The following is a 24,816-nucleotide window of genomic DNA, read 5'->3' on the forward strand; positions in this document are numbered from 1 at the left end:
GATTTGTGAGGGTGTGCTGATATCAAAGGGCCTGCACTGTATTTTATGTGAGGAGACCTGGTTTGCCCCCTCCGATTCAAACAGTTGATTAAACAGTATGCTTAGGAGTCACAGTAGAATCGTTCCAGAAATGTAGTGGCATTGGCTACCTTGACACCTTTGAGTAGTCCTAGAATCCTCAAGTTGTTGCTCCTTGTTCTATTATTGAGGCCCTCTAGATTGCACTCTAAACCCTGAATCAATTTCACCATGCAGCTCACTGCCAGTAGCTGTTGATCATCATCTCATGTCTATTCCTCTGTATGCTCAGCACGAGTAGTAACCACCGACAGTTGCTGTTTCATAGTCAGCAGTTCTTCCTTGAGTTCAGTAAGCAATTGTTTATTGCCTTTAATTAAATCTTTCACCTGGAGCCGTTCTTGAAGAAAAATATGCATCAAAATGTCCTTCGCTTTTAACAGCACCGTTTTGCAGGGGGTTGGTGGATCTTGTTTTGATCGTTTCACACCCTGCGGAGTGGGTGCAGCAAAATCTAATTTAATAGATTTTGTTGTTGTCATTGTCGCACCTTGATTGTGATAACCTTGAGCTTTGCTATTTGTGATGGGACAGAACAGATTGTGTTTGAAGTCCAGTTGCAGATTTAATCACCTCGCTCATCTCTTTTGTCTCCAGATCATTTATAGCAAGGGGGCATGGTTTGGGCGGAACTAGAGTGGAACCAAGTATACACATGTATTCCCTATTTCTGATATCAGCATTTGGAATTACAGCTGCTCCCAGATACATATAGGTTATGTAGAAGTACTTATTTTGGGCAGCGCTCAAAAGGAGGGATTCAGGAAACTTCCCCCGACCCCCCCCCCCCCAATCAATAGTGTGAAATGATTGTGGCATCTGTACTTATTTGGGTGCATTTAGATGTGTTGGTTCTTCACGGCAATCTGAACCCGCATCCATGGAGAATTCTGACAGCTGATTTTTTAAGATGGCTTGTTTTGTTTTTCTTTAAGATGGGTTTCCCAAGATATGAGCAGTATTGTTTGGACTCCAAAAAGTGGAGTGGAGGAGTAGCCTAATGGTTAGTGCAGCAGGCTTTAATCCTGGTGACCTGGGTTCAATTCCCACTGCAGCTCCTTGTGACCTTGGACAAGTCACTTAACCCTCCATTGCCCCAGGTACAAAAATATAGATTGTGAGCCCTCTAGGGACAGAGAAAGTACCTGCATATAATGTATACAACACTGCATACAGCTCATAGTGCTATAGAAATGATTAGTTGTAGTAGTGATACCTAAGCAGCCTGATGGGGACATCACAAGTCTTCAATTTCAGGCCAATTGCAAATATTCCCTTTCTCACAAAATTAGTTGAATTTGTGGTTGGATCCCAAGTGTGATAGATGAACTTTGCTGCTTAGTTCCCAATACTGGTTTCACTCTTTCCATAGCACTGAGACCTTGCTGCTGTCATTAACTACTGAAGTTAAGCGGGCTCAATGGAGAGATGATATAGTTACAGTTTAAACAAAAATTAATTGGAGAGCAAAAAGATGATACAAAATCTACCATATTTTGTTCAAAAGGCTGAAATAGAGAGTTCCCCTATCTGTGAATGCTAGAAAAAGAGCATTGAACAGTAAAGAAAAGAAGCCTCAGACACCCCGAGGAAAGCCCACAATGGCTAAGTACAAAAAACCTCATTGGGGTTTCTATCACTGGCTTCAACATTTCAGTAAAAACAACTCCAAAAACTCAAAGGAGAAAAAAAGCCTCTGCTAAAAAGAACTGATAGTGCTACACCTACTGAGTAACAGCTGAAACTCTATAATCGGTCTTTTTGTTGTGATACCAATGCAATATGAGAAAATGTTACCAGACAAAAAATATTTCGGTAAGGGGGAAGCGCAAACAATAGTGCACTTCCAGCACTACTTAACTTGCAGTATCCCAACTCCAATCCGCTATCTGGAACTTGTCCACTTGCTTCACACCCTGAATTCAGACGTCCACTCGATCCTCATATCCTCGACAGAGGGCCCCCTTATTTCACAAAAGCTGCTTCAGGAGGGGGGGAACAACTTACTAGTAAATTTTCCTGTTCAAAATGGCAGTGGTACTAAAAAAAACCAGACACTGACAAACAGTGCACCGATCAGCTACAGAAGTCCAATTAAAGGGAAAGCAGAGGAAATTTAACAGTTAAATGCATCCCACTTTATAGGGCCATTAAGTCCACTAGGGTGCACAGTTTGTAATCTATATATATCCAATGTTCACGACAATGGAGAATCCTAGAAATGTCTTCTATATGGATAGAATTACAAATTTGATCTATCGCCATGCATCTTAAATCTGAAAATAGATGATTATGGTCTATAATATATAGTCATAGATTATGGTCTATGACTCTCCCCGGGCAGTTGAGGCTTCTTTTGTTAAAATTGTAAGTTTTAAAGGGTTTACTCTCGTGCTTTTTGTCCATCTGTTTTATTAACAAAGCGGTTTTTTGGAATTTTGTAGTGCTATGTAATGTTTTATCATAGGGGCACCAACACGTTGAGAAGTGATACATGATTTGTGTTCAATTAATCTTGTTTTCAAAGTGTGCTTAGTTTTTCCTACATAAATCAAATCACAAGGGCATTGCACTGTGCATATCTCACCCCCTTGGATTGATATGCAGTAGTACAGTGCAACAAAATTTTCTGCAGCCTTCAATACCATTAATCATGATGTCTTATGAAGACTACTTTGTGAAGCTGGACTAGTGAGTCCTGTTTTCAGCTTGTTTGTGTCTTTCTTGAAAAACCAACAGTATTTGCTGGTAAAGGATGGTGTTTTTTCATCATCATAGATACCCCTTTGTGTTGTACCTCAGGGTTCTCCCATCTCCCCCCTCTTATTATGAGCTCACTAAGACTGGTTTAATTAAACCCAGGCGAGCTTATGCTGTTGTATGCTGACGATATTTTTATGTTGGTCCCTATCAATCAGGCTGCGAGTTTTATTCCTTCCGTTATTGAAAACTGTTTTAGAAGGATTAGACATTGGTGTACATCAGTACCACTTAAAATAAATACAGATAAGACTAGAATTTTATGGTTTACTTTCAATTTATCAAATATCCTGCTGTCTATTCCTATTATTGATAGTACTCAATTAAATGTTAAAAGAGTTTTTAAGGTTTTGGATATGTTTTTGGACTCCTTATTAACTCTGGAACCCCAGATTAATACAGTTTGGAAAGCTTTTTTAAGCTGAAACAGTTAACGTCTGTTGCATTTTTATTTTCTGCAGGACCAGTTTAGAATTATTGTACAACTTTCAATCTTAGCCTTACTTGACTATAGCACCTCTTTGTATTTTGGTATAGCTTCTGAGCTGGTCCATAAAATCCAGCTGATTCAGCTGCTAGACTGATATATTGTAAGTCCCGAGGTGACCATGTGATTCCTCTACTGAAGGAGTTACATTGATTACCAGTACAAGCTCAGATCCACTTTAAAGTGTTATGCCTAGTATTTTAGATTTTAGAAGGTACTTGACCGGAGGGTCTAACTCAACTGGTAAAAATTTTAATTTCAAATAAGCAGTCCATAAGTTGTAATCAGTTGTTCTTAGTTTTCCCTACGGTTAAATATGTGAGCTTTAAGGACTCTTTCTCTCATTTTTTTATTTTTTTATTTTTAGCAGTTCGTTTATGGATCTTCCTGTGGATTTGCGTTTAGTGAGTTGTTATCATTCCTTTCGTAAAGCTTTGAAAACTTACTAGTATGGTGATTTTTTTTTGTTAACTCTCTTTTTTTTATTTAACTTATCTGTAATTCCTAATATTTTGTGTCAGTACCTTTTTTTAATACTCATTGTATCTCACCTTGAAACTCAAACTGAGGGAGATGGCGGGTGACAAGTCCTCTAACATAAAAAATGTTAAAGAAAATTAAGAAATATTTACAAAATTAAGCAATATTTATTAGCAAAGTTACAATGTTTGGAAGATAGTCAATCATAGATAAACAAGAGGGAAAAAATGTTAAACTGTCTCGTTCCCTTCATCCCATTAATGAAGAGTTTTGCAGCGTAGTAATCTTTCTCTTTATGATGGATTTTCAAATTTAAAAGAGGAGCACACTCAGATCAGAGTTGTGTGGTTCTGGCACCAGGTTGTGTGTGTGTGTGGGGGGGGGGGGGGGGTGCTAGGATGACTAGTGTGACTGCGGAGTTCCTGAGCTCTGGTGAGCAGATCCTGGCTAAACGGATTTGTGCAGATCCAGGAGCCCCCAATAATGCTGAAAGCAACATCCAGGTGGCAGTCAAGAGGCAGAGTTAGACGTATCCGCAAAAGTGGAAATGTTCAGAGCTGCGGCACTCTGGGTCCAGCTGAGTCACAAGATGGCAGCAGGGAGCATGGGTGAGGAGGCCTGGGGTACCCGACAAATGTCAGTGCATTGAGCTGGGCATGTGGATAATGCTGCTTGAGTATGTGTGTTTAGTTGTGCAAGCGCGATAGGGAGCTTGAAAGGAGAAGTGTGGCATAGTGACAGAGAGACCCTGTTGAGGTATCAGAGGACTGGATGAACCTCCAGAGATGCCGGAGAAGCCAAGTGCTGCAGTCCAGACCCCTACAAGGTATGAGGGATAGCAGTAGCCTTACAAATTAAATAATTTCTGAACCCAGAAGGTGGCACACCACAGTATGCACACGCAAGGGGCAGTGGATGCGATTCTACTAAGAAAGAATGAGGAGAGCAGTGTGGCTTGGTGCAGGGGGGCTACACAGGCATAAACAAGGTCTTGGCTGGAGGAGGTTTATGCATTAAGGATCCTGGCAAAGTAAAAGGTTCAGCTGGGGGGAAGTAAAGTAGAATAGTGATATTGGGAACTCAGGGCTAACTGTGGCTGCTGTGAGGTAGGAGCAGGAAGTCTGAAAAATTCTACATGGCCAAGAGTTGGCAGCTGGGAGAGATTGATTGAAGAAAAGAATGTATATAGATGTAGTGTGTTGTTAGAGATTAAGAGTTTGAGACAATAAAACTGTAGAATTTTCAAAACTAGATGGACTAAGTGAGGGTGTTGAAAGGGAAAATGTGGATAGGATTTCCTGAGTAAGTTAAGAAATTTGATAAGTGTGTTTGATTCTGTAAAATTAAGTGAGTCAACATGGGTTTAAAGGATCTAGATGTTTGCTTGTAATGGAAAGAAACTCATCGCCTTCATGTGAGAAATGTCTAAAAAAAAATATTTTTGGCAAGAAACTGCTTTAGACAGCAGACATTTTTTTTAATAGTCAGACAAAGCTCTCACTTCATTAACTTGTTCTGGAAGCATAATACTGACTGAAAAGTCAGAAAAGCTAGGTTAAGAGGAAGCAGTTCCTGTAAAAAATTTTTTTATATATATATATATTTTTTTTTTTTCCTGTCTCAGTGAGGATTGGAGATGAACTGATTTCAGAAAGCTAGATTCTTGCAGTTGTTACTGCCTTAAGACTGGAAGCAAACTAGTCAGCCTATTAGAGCAAGTGCTAGTTAACCTTTCTTTCCAGGTGCTCTCATTAACCTTATCCTTCCTGATCACTCTTTTTACCCTTTGGTCATCTAGCAGTCTAACAAACTTCCTCTCAAGCTTTTTGCTTTAGATGTACTTGGAAAAGTTTGTAGTATTACCTCTAAACTTCTTTTCAGAATCTCTCTTAGCCTGCCATATTACTTTTTTACATCTAACTTGCCAGGGCTTATGCTCACCCCTGTTTTCTTCCATTTTCTGGCACGTGTTCTTTTGGCTTTCATCATCTCTTCCATCTAACCACTCTGGCCATCATCTGGCCTTCTTTTGACTTTTTAAAGGATGGACTTCCAAAATTGTCTTTTAAAATAATGTCCTTGTTGTAATCTTGCCCTCCACAATGTCTAACTCTTCATTTTCTGCCATATATTCTCTCCCATCTTAGTTTTTACTGTTTTTATTTGCATTTACAACCCATGTAGCAGTTCATGGGGTTAATTTGGAATAATTTATCTCTGTTCTTTCTTTGATATGTCCACTGCATCAGAATTTTCTAAATTCTAAATTTCTAAATTCTGCATTTTGTTAGTACCTTTTAAAGATGCTTAATCAGTGGCGTAGGAAGGGGGGCGGTGGGGCGGTCCGCCCCAGATGCACGCGCTGGGGGGGTGTCGGCTCGCTGGTTCCCTGCTCTTTCTGCCCCGGAACAGAGAAAGCAGGGAAGCAGCAGAGCCGACGCAGCTCCCAGTGACGTGCACTGGGGGCGGATCGGCCCTCCCGCCTGCCCCCCCCACTGAAAGGTAGGGTGCGTTTCGGGGGGGGAGCTCCGGAGGGGGGGGGTGCCATGCCCTGCACCCGGGGGGGGTGCGCAGCCGTGACCCGCCCCGGGTGACAGGCACCCTCGCTACGGCACTGCCCTATATTATTCTAAGCCATGTGCTTTTGACTGAGTGACTGCTTTCCCCCAGGTTCTAATTTAGAAGCTACTCTTTAAAGGTTAGTGCCAGCACTCTGGTTCCGCCCTGGTTAAGGTAGAGCACAACCCACTCCCCCCCCCCCCCAAAAGAAAATGTTGACTGATTTTAACAAATCTGAATCTCTCCTTCCTGCACCATCGCCTCATCCATGTCTTGAGACTCTGGAGCTCTGCCTGTCTCTTGGGTTCTGCGCATACTTTTCTCTATTCACATACTGGCAAATTTATACGCACATACTTTTGTCCTGAAAATTACCCCTGAGCATTTATACCCTTACATTTACATCTGCTCATTGGCATACACATGTGCTCTTTACAGGCATAAGATGAAATCTGAGCCTTTTGCACCTTAATAATGCTTTTGCTGTTTCTCCAATTAATAAAATGATTTTCATCCCCTCACCTCCATAATTCAAAACAATGCATCGCAGATCACTACAGACTCAATGTCCTGAGCCACCCACCGTCAGGCCTTCTGGTGGCAGATGATTCAAACAAGTTGATATCATTTGGATTTAAAGAGGAAAGAAACTGGTAAAAGAGAGAACTCTCTGTAGTGAAATGAATTTTGGTATTTTCTGGTAAGTCATTAATTACTACAGTATCGAACACGAACAAGGTCAAATAGCTTAAAGGAGAAAGAATGTTTGCAAAATACAACCTGACAATTGTTTTTTACATCACAATTTGAGCCTCCTTCTTGGGCTTCCAGCAAAATGGAACCAGCCTCTCCTAAGACTATGCCTCCATGAGCATTTATTTGCAACTATTCAAGGGGGTTTTCCACATTTTTATCCTCTTCCTTCCTTCCTTCCATATCTGCTCTCCTTCTTTCCAGTCTAGCTAGCCCAGCCATGGCAAATTACAGTTTTCAGCCACGGGCTACTGGTCACAGGTCTATCAGAAACCTCTTATGTTTGCAGCCTGACTTTGGCTGCAAGGTGTCCTGTGGTAGGAGTGAAATTCTTCTCTCTGGGGCCTGGAACACAGGTAGCCCAGCATTGTCTCATCTGCAAAGGCCTCAGAGTTATTAATTCCAATATAATACAGTAGAGCCACCTGTCAACATTTAACTTCACTCCCAACTGGACTCTGGTTTGAAATCTTTGAGATATGTGTACATCCTATTTGTGAAGAGCTGACATATAAAATAAAAGATACCTCCTGCTACTTATGGAGTAAGAAGACATCAATATGAACTGAATTTATCTCTTTAACATCTGTTTTGTGTGCAGGAAAGAAGAATGGAGAGATAGACAGAAATTTTGATACGCTTGATTTGCCCAAGAGATCTGAGACAGCTAAAGGTAACAATTTTACGTGTGTTTTTCCAGCTGAATAATATGGGGATAATTTTATAACTGTGCATGCATAAACTGTACGTACATTCTTTTCCTCATCCCCCTGATTCTATAAAGGTCACCAAAAATTGTGCACGTCCCCGATTTGCACGTGAAATTTAATAGAATAATGAGCCAATTAGTGCCAGCAGTTGCTTTTTTAACAAGCAGTTATTGGCACTAGTTAGATTTAATTGGGGGATTATACACGTAAAGTTAGGCGTGGGATCCATACCTAGAATTTACTTGCGACCTGAAAAAGGGGGCTTGGAAATGAAAGTGTTATGGGCATTTTGGGGCAGATCTGGGGCATGGTTTTAAGTTACGTGAATAATTTAAATGTGGGCATTTGCACCACATTTTCATTGGTGCAAATGACAGCACCTAAATATACGCACAACCTGTCCACTTAAGCATTTATTCTATAAACCATGCTGAACATTAGGTGTGGCTTATAGAATATCACTGTTTTTTGGTGCCAATTTTTTAGGCAGCATATATAGAATCTAGCCACATGTGAGTATGAGCAAGTTTTCAGTTCAAAAGTATGCACCTTCTTCTGCTTTAAAAAATTAGCCCAGGGAATTGGTATGCTTACATTTACGCCTTCCCTTGTACAGTGACACATTTCCTGGCTTTTTTAAAATGTATATATGTGTGTATTTTATAAAGTTTGCATAAACAATAACTCCTCCCCAATCCCACTCTTGGGAACACCTCCACAACCCAAGTACAATAAATAAGTAGCGTAGCCAGGAACTTCTTACAGGGGGTGCATCTCCCCCTGCCACCCCTTTGCCGCCACTCCCTGCACTGCCTCCCCTGGCACTCTCCCCGTTCCCCCTGTTGCACCCCCCTGTCACTGGCACCCCCACCTTAAAATCCTCTCGGCATCTTCACCCAGCAGAGGCACTCATAGGCTGCCTGCGGCCTGCACCGGGAGTTCCTTCCTGAACCATCCTGCTCCTGTGGGATGGTTCAAGCAGGAAGTCACAGAGCAGGCCACATGCAGCCTTGAGTGCCTCTGCTGGGTGAAGACGCCGAGAGGTTTTTATAGGGGGGGTGCTGGGTCTGACGGGTTGCATACGCCATGACACACCTATCCTAAATACGCCACTGCAATAAATATATGTATGTAAGTATACACACATTTCACTCCTCCAAACTATGAAACCTAAAGCTGACTTCTAAAACCTTACATTTCTTTATACCCTTTCTAGCCTCCTCCCAGTCGAGGAGTAAAATCATCAGCACCCTGCCAACTTTTCTTTATGCCAGTTTTTTTTCTGCAGGATTTATCATGATGTGAAAGAGCCGGTCCTGTGGTTACTTTTACAAGGCAATAATCCTATTCCCACTGGCTAAACTCAGTGGCCAGAGGCCAAAAAAACTTGGCTTGATCCTATTGAGGGAATTTGGATCTTTACTGAGAAAACTCTACCAATCAATATCAACTATTATGATTCCCCTAAAGCACCAACTTTGCTTCAAAAGGTTAGACAGATATTAAAGTCATCAAGATTGTTCTCATCCTACAGACGTGGTCTTAATAGCCAGTCAGAATTAAATATTTTATGTATTCACTTGCTATACCTCTTCCATCTACAAGATATTAACCCCCAAATTTCTATGTATGGTGCCCAAAATTTCACATGCAAATTTGCACGAGTAATTTTATTGAGCAAAAAGCCGATACCTAGGAATTATTGTGTGCTAACAACCAATTATTGCAGTTAATTGACTCTAATCAGGATCTGCATGCACATTTTGCCAAGTGCTATTCTATAACGATGTGTACGTAAATTTTTTATTGCGCAACTGAAAAGGGGGTGTGGCCATGGGCAGGTCAGGGGTGTTCATTAAGGATGCGTACAGCATTATAGAATTCGAGGGATCTGCGCCTAATTTATGCGTGAGGGTTTATACCAGATTTCAGTTGGTGTAAATCTTTGTGCCTAAAGTTGGACATGGGTCCCAGAGCTCCACGCCCAATTCAACGTGCCATTTATAGAATACCGCTCAGTGCACTTTTTTTTCAGTGCCCAAATTTGGGTAACATTTACTGAATCTAGTCCTTAGGGGGTAAAAGGAGCCAGCAAAAATGTGCGTAATCATTTCAGTAGGACGTTACTTGCATTAATGACCACTTATAGAATATTGACTAGCGGAAAAGTATGCGCCGTGTTTAGATGGCGTGCACTTTGCTGGTGGGTGCAGGAATGGGCATAATTTGGATAGACTGTGGGTGGAGCACACAAAAACATGCATAAATTATGGAATACTATAATTTGTGTGTCTTTTAACACTCTTTGCCGAAAACCATAAAAACCATCACCAACCATCTAGCTTTCAGGAAATCACTAAAGACCATGTTATTCGGAAATGCTTATCCCACGGCCTCTGCATGTGTCTCCACTGTTGGATGCGCATCGATCTAGAAACATTTTGGACACATTCCCCTTCCCTCTTCCCTCCTGGTTTCCCTACTCCTTCCATCAATTCCTTCTCTTCCCCATTTCCGGTCTTGGGGTCGCCTTCGGCACCTAACCACCATACCTCTATTCAGGAAATCTGGACTGCCCCTACTTGACATTTTGCCCATTAGAGTGTAAGCTCCTTGGAGCAGGGACTGTCCTTTTTCTTAATCTGTACAGCGCTGCGTAACCCTAGTAGCGCTCTAGAAATGTTAAGTAGTAGTAGTAGTATTATCTCTTGTAGATTTTCCTGCTGTATTAGCTTCATTTTACTGCATTGGTGTTTGCCTCTGTGGTGCGCTGTAAGCCACATTGAGCCTGACACTGTTGGGAAACTGTGGGGTACAAATGAGATAATAAAATAAATATCTAGGCTCAGGCACTAGGGCCGGGCCATACCTAAATACGTATGTTCTTTGTCATTTATGCTCATATCCTACTTTATAGAAAAGGCTTAAAACAGGTGTCTGCTTAACCTCTTATTCTAGATGCCCTGTTATAGAATTATCCTTTGTGGTTTGCAAACATTAAAATACAGGATACAGTTACAAATAAAAGCCCACCTCCCAATTTACCCCTCATGTTTCCAAGCCATATTAGCTAAAAAGCATCATAACCTTTAGAACCTAATATAATTTATTTCCCTTCTCATCGACAGCGGGAGATTATTCTACAGTGCAGCTCCCCTATAATTACAAGTACTATTTCTCATACATAAGCTGACCTCTGAGTTTTGAGTCTCATGGAAATGCAGAAATAAACACGCACTGCTTGGAGCAACAGCATGGGGGAACCCTATTCAGCGGCACAAATTGATAATGTCTCATTTTAAGACAGCTGTTTTAGAGGCTTTTGATGTAATTTAGAACATTCGGTATGATATTATATTTTCTACTGTCAGAGGTAAGGTGTCCCCTTCATCTACAGTGGAGCTGGCATGTAAGGTGACCTCTTGTTTAAACTATATTTAAAATGTTGATAGAACGAATGATTTGTTACATACAAACAACAAGACTGACCTTTTACGAGTACAAGACTTATACAGTATGATGGTGTTTCCTTCAATATACTTCATTATAGTTAGTGTAAAATGTGGCTCATTTGAACTTACTTTCTCCATTTTTTTTTCTTAAGATTTTTTGCAAGCTACTAATGCTTCAGCCATAATTCAGCAGCTTTAAACTGTTCTGAGTGACAAACAGAAAAATCAATGAAGATTAGATTTCTCTTGTACCTTTTATTACCCAACCTAAGAATTATTCAAAGATGAGGCTATACATGAGCAGGCCATTATTTAAAAGCATTTATCCAGGAAATCACACTGACTGGGTGATCCCCAGATTTTCAGCGACATATAATTAAACAGTGCTACTGAAAATCTGGGGAACCACTGTGGTACCATCCAGTTAGTACCAGGGTGGTCTGGGGATGGAGTCTGAACAGAGCCAAGATTTATCTGGCGATTTTGGGTTTTTTTGTTACATTTGTACCCCGCACTTTCCAACTCATGGCAGGCTCAATGTGGCTTACATATTGTATACAGGTACTTATTTGTACCTGGGGCAATGGAGGGTTAAGTGACTTGCCCAGAGTCACAAGGAGCTGCCTGTGCCTGAAGTGGGAATCGAACTCAGTTCCTCAGTTCCCCAGGACCAAAGTCCACCACCCTAACCACTAGGCCACTCCTCCACATTTTCAGACCATTAATTAGATAAGTACATGAATAAAGATAGGACAGTAAAGTGGCTGTACTAACTTTATCCGACCAGTTATCCAGGCACCAGTCTGAATATCAGCCAGCACCCGGATAACTTCCAGCAGTCAAGCAAGGCCCACATATTCAGTGGATTAGACCTGGCGTTGAATATCTGGATGGTGTTCTGCCCATGGCAGTCAGTGCCGTTAAAATCACTGACCACCGCAATCTCAATATCGGCCTGGTGATTTTCATCTGAAATCAGAGAACCAGTGGTCTCAAAAGCTCATGTATCTTATTTTTGAATATTTCTTTTGTTGAGCTGGTAACAAGTATCAGAACCTGTAAACATTGTACCAAGGTCCACAAGGGTTGGATTAACTATTAGGCAAGACTAGATAGTTGCCTACGGCAGCAGCTTCATGGAGGCAGCAAAACCAGCTGTATAGTCAAAGCAAAATAATAGGTCATGATAGCCACATTAATAGAAATATAGATAGAGAGATTATATACTTATCTATCTTTTAGAAGTAAGGTGTTCAATTATACATTTTTATAGGATTGTTGTGGAATGATGATCACCATTGTTGAGTTTGATTATTAAAATCGTGGAGGGGGTGGTGCGGAGAGGTTTATCTAGGGCACCAAATAGCCTTACACTGGCACTGAAGTACACAAAGGACTAAAGACACCTCAGCCTCATGAGTTTGAACTGTGTAGGGCCGGCAGCTCCTGCAGTCTACAGGGACCTAAACTGTTCAAACAGTGAAAAGACTGAAGTATGTGTGCACTGCTGCTCCCTCACACACTTTAGACTAAACATTCCCTGCAAAAAAATTGCAGGCCCATGAGTTACAAAGTTTCTAGCTGGTTCTGAGCCTCATTGATAATTCATATTTCACTGGATAAGATGAAAATGAACAAAGAAAAAACTCAATGCTTGATCCTCTCATCACCACACTCCACTCTACTCCCAACCACCCTAAACACCCCCGACATTACAATCCCAATATCTGATAATCTAAAGATTTTAGGAGTAACATTAGACAACCACCTAACACTAGAAACCCATGCAAAAGCCATGACGAAAAAGATGTTCAACATGATGTGGGTACTGAAAAGAGTAAAACCATTCCTCCCCCAAAAAACGTTCCGCAATCTGGTACAATCCACAGTACTCTTCCATGCCGATTACTGCAATAGTATATTCATTGGCTGCAAAGCCCAAATCCTGAAAAAACTCCAAACCGCCCAAAACACAGCAGCCAGACTCATCTTTGGTAAATCAGGATTTGAAAGTGCTACACCACTCCGCGAAAAACTCCACTGGCTCCCAATCAAAGAGCAAATAAACTTCAAAGTTCACAACTTGATCCATAAGATCCTCCACGGAGAATCTCCAAATTACATGACTAATTTGATCGACCTTCCAGCCAGGAATGGGTCAAAATCTTGTCGAACATTTCTCAATCTACACCTTCCCAATTGCAAAGGTCTCAAATATAAAACCTACTACGCGTCCAACTTCTCCGTCAAAGGCAGCCAACTCTGGAACGCCATACCAAGACACATCCGAACAACCAACAAACACCTACCCTTCCGAAAGCTGCTGAAAACTTACCTCTTCAAACAAGCATATCCAAAGGACCCAACTTAAATCACGAACTTAATTCACACCACTGACACTACCAATACCTTGACACATCCCTCCCTCATGTTCTACCCCACACAACTATGCTATTTCTGTGATACTTTGTACAAAACATTGTGACCATGCTATTTCTGTGACACTTTGTACCTAACATTGTAAGCCACACTGAACCTGCCATTGAGCGGGAAAGAGCGGGGTATAAATGCTACAAATAAATAAATAAATAAACACATTGATACAAACCCAGTCAAACCGTTGAAGTATATTCTAAAACAATGTTTCCCAAGTCATTCCTGGAGTACCCCCTTGTCAGTCAGGTTTTCAGAATATCCAAAATGAATATGCATGAGATTGATTTTTATACACTGTCTCCATTGTATGCAAATCTGTTTCATTCATATTCATTGAGGATATCCTGAAAACCAGACTGGCAAGGGGTACTCCAGGACTGACTTGAGAAGCACTGACTTAAAGGAATCCTCCATTCACTCATTTACCAACATCTGCCTTCAATAACACTGGTTATGTAATTTGGTAAGCTGTAGGTTTCAATAGTCAATTCGTTTATAACTTCTGACCCAGAATGGAGCTGAAATGTACATTGGTAACAATCTGCTAAAGTTCTCATGTAGACTGTAATACTGGATAGAATTGATCCAACTTGCAGTTATTGATTTCATTTAAAAAAATAAGAAAAAGTATGCCATGTACTGGAAACTATCGATTTGCCCACAGCTCCTGTAACTTAAATTGGCCTCCAGATAGGCTAATGAAAAGCTGTAAATATTGACGCACGAATGATAAAAAGAAATATGTACAAAAGATATTTTCCAAGTTTCAGGAAAGTCCTACTAAAAATCTCTTACCCTTGCATAGAAGCAGAGGAAGCCAACTCTATGCACCATTCAGGCAAGAGAAATTCAGCTTTGAGAGATGGCATGGATATGATCTTCCCAGAATGTTGCAACACATGCATTCTCTGAAAATGTCTTCTACATGTATGAACAGAGTGAGACACCCATTTCTTCTGATTTTTATTCATGTGTCATTCTGGACCATCTGGTTTTCTATCATATTCCAGACCTATCCCAGAATGCTTCTGTGATGAAGCGTAACATCTGACCCATAAGTTGACGACAGTCTCTTCTTTCATAGTACATAGTAAATGATGGCAGATAAAGACCTGCATGGCCAACCAAATTTGCTCACCAAATGTACCCACCACTCTATGCGGTTACAGTCCTCAGACGTTTGGTTGAGCTTGAGCACCTGTATAAAATTGGAGGGAGTATGGGAGGTTAAGGACCTAGTATTGGACTCCCTTAGGATTAAACATTCTGCCTTTTGGAAGTCATCTTCCCCAATTTTTATGTAAGATTGGGGAACTCTGTGAAAACAGCATGTGTTCAAAACTTCCTGTACATGCTTGGAAAACCTTCCAGAACTATCAAGTCCCATCCATATTTGCACCATTTGATGATATCACACATCTGTACAATAGAGCGTCCCACTATCTTTGGAGAACCCATGTCAAATGTAAACATCTTTACTTTTGTTCAACAAGACATAGATTCAGTTACTCCCACTAAACCTTTTCACTTTTCTCAAGGCATACATTCAAACCTGTGATGATTGAATTGAAAGCAGAGATGAAAGCTTCCTTAAGGCACAAACAGGCCATTCCCCCCCCCCCCCCCCTTGATGGATGGAGGGATGGGATTTGATATACTACCTTTATGTGATTACATGATTACAGTCAAAACAGTTTACATACATCATGCAAGTACTTATTTTGTAAATGGGACTATGGAGAATTAAGCGGCTTGCCTAGAGTCACAAGGAGCTACAACGGGAATCAAACCCAGTTCCCCTGGTTCTTGGGCCACTGCACTAACCATTAGGCTACTCCTCCACTCCAAATGGTATCATGGATGGTATATAAAATGATGATGATAAATTTCTCTCAGACAATGATATGAAGCTGGAATTAGTGAAGACTAAATCAGATGTTTACACTGCAAGGACTTGGCTTTGCTAATTAAACAAGATTTCAAAATTTTAACCTAAAAGAAAGTAAAGAATTCAGTACATGTACTTTCTGGTAACTCCTAAACCTTCAGAGATTTTTACATTCAATCTTTCATTAAAATAATAAGAGAGGAGGTTTGTAAGAATTTCCAGACTTCCCAAGAATACAAGACCTTTCTTATCTATCACAAAGTTAAAAGGATCAAGTACCTTTGAAAGTCTGCATGAAAAAAATATCTGAGATGGATCATAAAGACTTTTGATGTTTTATATTTCATTGAACATAGCCAATTTATTTGATATATGCTTCAAGAACCATGATTATATGACCACAGAAGATGCAGTGAGATGATTTACCCTCAGAGGGTTCTCTCTTTAAAGTAGTGTGGTTGTCATGTTAGTCCACTTTAAAGGTTAATAAATAGAAATACAACAAAGCAAAACAACATTGTTTGATTAGATTTTAGAAGTCCAGAACCACCTACCTCAGGTCAGGGCAGTATGTGCAAAAGATTACGTACTATCCTGATCTGAGGAAGAAGGGTCTAGTTTTCAAAAGCTAGTCAAAAAATGTACTAAGTTGATGTCATGGACCAAGATGGTCAGTTGAGTTTTTAGCACTGCACAGCCCAATTTGACTTCAGCGCAAATCCCCCTCATTTTGCAGTTTAACAATCTTAGAAGTTGCTAAACTAATAGAGAAACATTTGAAGAGCGCGGGGATATGAGTATTTCACATTTCTCTTACTTAATACTGAAAGATTTTGCTTACCATCCAACTGGATTTGCAGGCTGCGAGAAAGCTAAGATGGTGGAGGCCGGCGATACACCAGCCTAACAGTGATGCAGCCTACTGAATCAGTGTTATCACAAGATCCAACGGTGAATGGAAATCATTTACTGAATTTCACATACTCCTTTGGGAAATTAAATCTGACTTGAAAGAAGTTCAAGCAGAGCTTCATACACTGGCAACAGATCTCCGAGGAAAGATAGCTGAATTGGGACGTAGACTGGTTGATACAGAAGCTCGTCTGGATGGACATATGGAATCTATTACTACCCTGGACACCTCCCTACTGGCATGGCCATTGACACACCTACCTTGATGGAAACATCTATGGCATCAGGGTGTGGGAAGAGTGGTTCCATTGCTGCGTCTTCTGTGCGCTTCGCAGATGGAGTCTGGCGAGGCCTGTTAGGCATGAGTGCACACCTGATATGCGCCTTTCTGAGCTCGAGACTAGGTGCGGTCAGGTAACATCACCCAAGGTGCGTCCTCTTTAGGGCACTGATGCCTTGCCTTCCTGCTCAGACAGCTGTTAGTCTCCATCTCTGCTCTGGGCCTGTTACACCTTGAACCCTGCTCAGCTGAAGCCCCCTTGGGATAGGCTGCTCTGTGCTTTTGGCACCTTGCATCCTGCACAGCCGAAGCTTCCTTGGGATAGGCTGTTCTGTGCCTTTTTGACACCTTGACTCCAGTACAGCCGAAGCCCCCTTGGGATGTGCTGTTCGTGCGTTTGGCACCTCGCATCCTGCACAGCCGAAGTCCCCTTGACATAGGCTGCTCCGTGCCTTTTTTGCATCTTCACTCTTGTATAGCCAAAGCCTCTTGGGATAGTCTGCTTCATGCCTTTGACACCTTGAGTACTGTACAGCCGAAGCCCCCTTGGGATAGGCTGCTCCATACCTTTTGAAACACCTCGAATTCTGCGTAACCGAAGCTCCCTTGGGATAGGCCTCTCCATGTCTTGCAACACCCTGTATCCTGCACAGCTGATACCCCCTTAGGATATGCTGCTCCATGTCTTGGGACACCTTGAATCCTGCACTGCCCAAGCCCCCTTGGGATAGGCTGCCCAAGATTTTCCTACACCTGGTCCCTTGCTTTCTCTCCTTCTGTTTTCCCGGGTAACTCGTCTGTTCCTGGTCGGCTGTATATGGCTGTTGCAGCTGGCCATCCACCTAAGAGCTCACTCCCCTAGGGTGTTATACCTACAAGAATGTAAAGCTACTGATCTATATCTATTTGATAATGTTGAAGATTTAGAAAATTGCAGCAAGTGATACAATCTGTGCTTTAAGGGGGTGCCAGACACCACGGAGTATATGAACTGTGAAACAGTAGTACAGCAAGTTGCAAGTACTCTACCAATACTGAGAAATCAGTCACCCTTGATACTCTAAGACTAGAGAGAGCACGTGGAGGGGCATAATTGAATGGGGCGCCCAAGTTTTCCTGAAGGCGTCCTCGCAGGACGTCCCCGCGAAGGGGCGGGGAAACCTGTATTATCGAAACAAGATGGACGGCCATCTTTTGTTTCGATAATACGGTCAGGGACGCCCAAATCTCAACATTTAGGTCGATCTTAGAGATGATCGACATAAATGTTGAGATGGTCGACCTTAGAGATGGTCGTCCCCGGTTTTGGGCCATAATGGAAACCGAGGACGCCCATCTCAAAAACGACCAAATCCAACTCATTTGGTCATGGGAGGAGCCAACATTCATAATGCACTGGTCCCCCTGACATGCCAGGGCACCAACCGGGCACCCTAGGGGGTACTGCAGTGGACTAACTGATGCACTAACTGAATGGAAAAAGCCCTTCCCTTACCAATCCCTTAGCGATTCGGAAAGGAACGGGCATGCATGAGGGAAATCGCATGCAAATGAGCTGCTCACTGTTAGCTCATTTGCACACAATTTTCTGCCTAAGGAGGGGAAGCCAGTGCAGAGCAGCCAAGCATTATGCGTGGCTGCTCTGCGCATGCCAAAGACGGCTTCATACATGCAGACAAGCTGAGTGTATAATAGCTGTCTACAACCTTAAATAAATTGCCATCTACAACCTTAGAAAAGTACAAGTCCAGGTGAAAACGTCCAAGTGCTCGTCAGGGACGTCTTTTTTTTTTTTTTTAGAGTATGGGTGAAGGACGTCCTTCGCTATGCCTCCGTCCCTGCGATGGCAGTTGAGGATGTCCAGAATGTGGATGTTTCTGTGAGAAGGACATCCATGCCTGGATGTTTTTGTGAGAAGGATGTCCATGCCTTTGCTATGCCTCTGACATTTGAACTGGCCACCTCTGGATTGCAAGACCAGTGCTCTAACCACTAGGCCACTCCTCCACTCCACTCCCTTGAAATTTGGCCGTCCCTGTGGGGGGGGGGGGGGGCAGTTCAGGACATCCAAAATGTTTGAAAGAAGGATGTCCATGCCTTCGCTATGCCTCTGCTGACACACACATACCTCCCCCCCCCCCCCCCCCCCCCCCCCAGGGACCTGCATACTGCTGCGATGGACCTGAGTATGACATTTCAGGCTGGCAAAAAAAAGTTTTTAAAGTTGTTTTTTTGGGGGTTGAGGTGGTTAGTGACCACTGGGGGAGTCAGGGGAGGTCATCCCCGATTCCATCCGGTTGTCATCTGGTCAGTTCGGGCACCTTTTTGAGGCTTGGTCATAAGAAAAAATGGACCAAGTAAAGTCGCCCAAGTGCTCGTCAGGGACGCCCTTCTTTTTTCCATTATCACTCAAGGACGCCCATCTGTTAGGCACGCCCCAGTCCCGCCTTCGCTACGCCTCCGACATGCCCTCAGGAACTTTGGTCGTCCCTGCAACGGGAAGCAGTTGGGGATGCCCAAAATCGGCTTTCGATTTTGCCGGTTTGGGCGACCCTGAGAGAAGGACGTCTATCTCTCGATTTGTGTCGAAAGATGGGCGCCCTTCTCTTTCGAAAATAAGCCTGATTGTGTGGCAGGACAACCCAGAGCTAATCTTCTATGTGATATCATAGCTTGCGTCTCAGATTTTAAAATAAAAGAAGCTATTATGACTAAAGCTTGTACAGTGGAGGAATTTCGTTAGGACACATACATCATAGAAATTTGCCAGGACTTGGCAGCAATGACGCTTTGCAGGAGAAAGGAATTACAACCCTTTACTCAATATCTATGTGATAAAGGAATCAAATACAAATGGTATCATCCATTTGTCTTGACATTTGGAAGGAAAGCTCCAGCAAGTTGGATCACTGGAGGAAGCTAGAAAACCATTGCCTGAAGTGGCTTCCTCAAAAACTGGAGGCTTGCCACTTCAGCCCCTTTCAGCTCAACGTAAGTGGCAAAGGGTCTCTCGTGGTAAAGGCCACTTGACCAGGCAGTCCTTGGATCTCCAATTACCTAGCACAGCTCCTATTTGATTTGATTTGAGTGAGGGGTAATCTGTCACTTATTTTGGCTGAGAGAATATATTCTCCTATAATCTGATTATTTCAGTCTGTATACATGTTTCATTTCTGGTTAGAAGCAATTTTATTTATATTTGCAGTTGCTTTGTTTTTAAATTGTCTTACTTATGCTTAAAAGGGTATACTTGATTTCTATGTTTATGTTGAAATTTGAGGCTATGCGTGACTCACTCCTCCTTACAGAGACGTGCCTGAATTGTAGCGCGTGTTACTATCATATTGAATAGTTGGGGATGGGAGGGGGTATTTGAGAAAGGGGTAACAGTTCAAGGAGAAACTTTTATTAGTACACTAGAAAAAGGGGGGTTGGGATGAAAGGAATATCAATGGGCCCAGCATATCTCAGATGTTTACACTTTATCATTTTCTCTGGAGGATGTAAAATTTCTGTCTTTGAATGTCAAAGGCCTAAATACATCTTTTAAGCACCAGCTGTTGTTTACAGAAGCACAGCGATTACAGGCCGATGTCACCTTTATTCAGGAGACTCATTTACTCCCTAGACATGAATGAGTACTTTTTCATAAAAAAAATACCCAGGAGTGTATTTGGCTTCTAATAAGCTTCAGAATAAATCCAAAGGCGTGGGCATTTTATTGTCCCGAGATCAACATTGGCAAATTAAGAAGCAGTTGGCAGACAAGGAGGGGCGGTATTTATTGCTAGTATTTCAGATGAGAAGACAATGTTTATTTACCTTCCTAAATATTTATGCACCCAATCAAGACCCCAAAAATATTTTAATCATTATCTGATTGCTGATTTAATCATATAGAAGGAACTCTGCTAATTGGGGCAATTTTAATCTCACTTTAAATCCTGATATTGATAATTCATCTACCTCTGTTTCTTATGCTAAAGCAGATAGAAAGGCTTTACAATGTTCTTTAGTCTATGGAGAGAGTATCATGTATCAGAGAGAGATTATACTTTTTATTCTGCCAAATATAACACCTATTCTAGAATAGACCTGTGGCTGGGAGGACGGGAGATTTTAAAAAGTACCCGGGAGATCACCATCCATACTAGAACTTGGTCAGATCATGCACCTGTTTCCCTTACCTTTATCTGGGGATACAGGAGAGATGAGGCGAAAATATTGGCACTTAAATGAGACATTATTGTCTGACCCAGCCAATGTTTCTCAATTAGAGCAGAAAGTTTTAGACTTTCTGTCATACAATGACGTCCCAGAAGTAGCTCCATTGACATTACGGGAAACTCTAAAACAGTAATGAGGGGGCATATTATTTCTTTGCAGTCTTACATGAATAAATCTAAGAGGCTGAAAGAGCAAGAGTTACAAGCTAACAAGTAAAGAACAACTCACAAAAAAACTCCAAACCGCCCAAAACACAACAGCCAGACTGATATATGGTAAAAAACGATTCGAAAGTGCTAAACCCCTTCAAGAAAAGCTGCACTGGCTCCCAATCAAAGAACGGATCATCTTCAAAATCTGCACTTTGGTCCACAAAATTATCTACAGCGTAGTCCCAGGATGCATGACAGACCTCATAGATCTACCAACCAGAAACAGAATTGGATCATCAGGATCATACCTAAACCTACATTATCCAAATTGCAAAGGACTTAACTACAAAACAACTTACGCATCCAGCTTCTCCTACATAAGCGCACAACTATGGAATAGACTCCCAAAAGCTGTGAAAACAATCCATGACCACCTAAACCTCAGGAAATCACTAAAAACCCACCTCTTCAAAAAGGCCTATCCCACCAATCCAGCGTAAATCCCCACACCCAGCAACACAGCATAACCAAAGATCGTACTGGACAATTTACTATCTTCATTCCCTTGACCCTCGTGACGCCTGATTCACACCTACCTCATTTGACCACAATATAACCTTGTATTTGTTATCAACCGAATTGGCAAACGCCTTTACGGTACTATGTAAACCACATTGAGGCTGCAAATAGGTGGGAAAATGGGGTACAAATGTAACAAATAAATAAACATATTGGCTTTAGAGGCCTCTTGTAAAGGGGGTAAGTAGACTAAGGTTCACAGGGAAGCCATACATAGAGCTCGGTTACAACTTCATGAGCTTGAATTAAATTATATTACTGAGAAATTAAACTCAGTTAAGCAAGAATATTTTGAATTTAATAATTGAGCAAGCAGGCCAGTTGCCCATAAATTACATAGACAATGGCTGTGCAATTATATATTAGCGATTCAGGATCACAAGAGCCAGCGTCGGGTAGATGAAACAGATATTCAGCCAGATTTTGTGGTGTTTTTTACTAAATTATAAAACCCAAGGATGGAGCCCACAGAGACAGTGATTTCCCAATTCCTCTCTACTATTGATTTGCCTAATATTACACCTTCAGAAAGTGAATTATTGTCGTCCCTGAAGACCTTTGAGAGAGTCTGTTGGTCCTATAGTTTTGCGGTATTGCGCAAGGTGGGTATTTTGGGTCCTTCTTCATTGGATTCAATCTCTGTATAAAAAAAACCTTGGCATCTTTGAAAATTAATGGTCACTATACTGAAGCCTTTGAATTATTTTGAGGTACCCGTCAGGGCTGTGTCTCGTCGCCCCTGCTATTTGCTTTGTCCATTGAACCCCTGACTCAATTAATTAGATCTTCACTGGGAATAGAGGGTATAACATGGTGAGGAAACCCACAAAATGTTATTGTTTGCAGATGATATTTTGTTGACTATCAAATCCAGATTCCTCCCCTACTCAAGTTATTGAGATTCTGCATAGCTATGGTAAGCTGTCGGGATTTAAAATAAATATGGATAAATCTGAAATCCTAAACATCAACATAGAATAGAATGAGACCAAACAACTACAGCAGCACTTTCCGTTTCGTTGGGCACAAAAATCAGTATGTTATTTTTTTTTTGTTACATTTGTACCCCGTGCTTTCCCACTCATGGCAGGCTCAATGTGGCTTACATGGGGCAATGGAGGGTTAAGTGACTTGCCCAGAGTCACAAGGAGCTGCCTGTGCCTGAAGTGGGAATCAAACTCAGTTCCTCAGGACCAAAGTCCACCACCCTAACCACTAGGCCACTCCTCCACTCCAATTGGATTTGGGCATCCAATTGTCTGTTTCATCCCTGGAATTATACGAGCTCAACTTCTTCCTAAGCTTGAGGAGCTACTCTTGGAATTAGAGCATTGGGAAGGTTTGAATCTATAAGAACATAAGCATTTCAATACTGAGACGGACTGAAGGTCCATCAAGCCCAGATCCTGTTTCCAACAGTAGCCAATCCAGGTTACAGTACAATGTATTTTTATGCTGCTTATCCTAGAAATAGTGGATTTTCCACAAGTCCATCTTAATAATGGCTTATGGACTTTTCTTTTAGGAAGTTATCCAAACCTTTTTTAAACCCCACTAAGCTAACTGCTTTTACCACATCCTTTGGCAACGAATTCCAGAGTGGTTGGGACGGATCAATGCTCTAAAAAATGATGGTGCTACCAAAATTCCTATTGCTTTGCCCAAGGGCTTCATTCAGTTATTGAATAGGAAGGCTTTTATTTAAATCTGGAAGAAAAAAACCCCCACCCAGGGTGAACAGAGCTATGCTCCATCAGATGAAATAATGTGGGGGCATGGCGATTCTGCACTTTGCTCTTTATCACACAGCAGTGCAACTTCAATTTATATCTGAATGGTTGCAGGGATCTCAGAAAGGCCCGGTGCAGGCCGCAGGCAGGTCTTTCAATACAGCTGCCGCTGGTACTGCAGGCAAAGACTTAGTGAAAACAAAAGGTCAGTTGAGCAGCAAAAATGCAACTGATTGCGTATCAGCTCCCCAGGTCCAGCTACAAGACACTGTGACTTAGGCTCCCAATTAAGCCAGGATTGGCAAAATGGGTGGCTTAATTGAGCTTAGATCAGCTGGAAAATAAGTGTTTCACCTTAGTTGTAAAGTGAGAAAATTGATATGATGTTGCTAAATAGCAGTTATTAGTGATTTGCGAAAATTGGTTCAACATTAAACAGTCATATTAACGGTGATGATATTATGATGATTTGAAGACATTACATTTGTATTTTAGTTTGTATCCTGTGATTCCATCTATTCTCATAGCGATCTCAGAACCCATGGTTGGCCATAGAACAGAATATAGTTGGGGAGATCCCCCTGTGGGCACTACCCTGGTTGCCTATGCAACAAGTGAGGAGGCTTCTCCCGCGCCCAGGGCTTTTTTTGAGGGGGTACTTGGGGATACTGAGTACCAGCACCTTTTCTATTGTCTGCTAAAATTGAGCCATGGTCTCTAAGTTTTAATGAAAGAGCTCAGGCTCTACACAACAATTCTGCCTTGTCATAGATCCTGTGACTGGTTGCAGGAGGCCTGGCTATTGTGGGGTGGGTCCCTCAGTGATCACCCCACCCCTGAAGGTTGGCCTGGAATTTGAGTACCGGCACCTTTTTCACTAGAAAAAATGCACTGCCCGCGCCTATTTACATGAAAGATCCTTTGGCCAAATGGTTGTTTCCTGATAAAAAGTACCATCAGTCTACTCCTGTTATTTGTGCACAAGGTTTCACCCTGGGATAAGAAGATATAGTATTTGCTCAGTGGGCTTCAGCTTCATTACTTACCCTGGGGCAAGTATGGGAGGAGGGCAGATTATTATCCTTGGCTGATCTTAGTGAGGAATTTTGGGTGACATCATGAGATGCTTTTCATTACAGGCAACTTTGACATTTTATATTTAAGAGGGCTCAAGGATATTTGCAATTAGGAGAGACAGATTTGGAAAAGGCGCTATGCATGGGAACAGGAAGAAGAGGGATAAGTAGAAAATATAGAGTCCTACTCACCCAACGCATGCCAGTGTCTTTTTATATTGGCAGATGGGAAAAAGAATTAGCACCAATCTGTGAGT

The 24,816-nt window shown here is 41.8% G+C and overlaps 1 protein-coding gene across 4 annotated transcripts in view; it reads left to right on the forward strand.

The window, feature by feature from the left end:
• Positions 1–24,816, forward strand: part of ARVCF (ARVCF delta catenin family member) — a 473,516-nt gene that overhangs the window by 376,006 nt on the left and 72,694 nt on the right. For all 4 annotated transcript variants that reach the window (XM_030218017.1, XM_030218015.1, XM_030218018.1 and 1 more), the window contains exon 8: positions 7,719–7,790. In XM_030218017.1, the coding sequence (XP_030073877.1) occupies positions 7,719–7,790 (72 nt within the window). The remainder of the gene's footprint in view (positions 1–7,718; positions 7,791–24,816) is intronic.

The sequence above is a fragment of the Microcaecilia unicolor genome, chromosome 11, assembly GCF_901765095.1.
Source record: "Microcaecilia unicolor chromosome 11, aMicUni1.1, whole genome shotgun sequence".
Classification (NCBI taxonomy): Eukaryota; Metazoa; Chordata; class Amphibia; order Gymnophiona; family Siphonopidae; genus Microcaecilia; species Microcaecilia unicolor.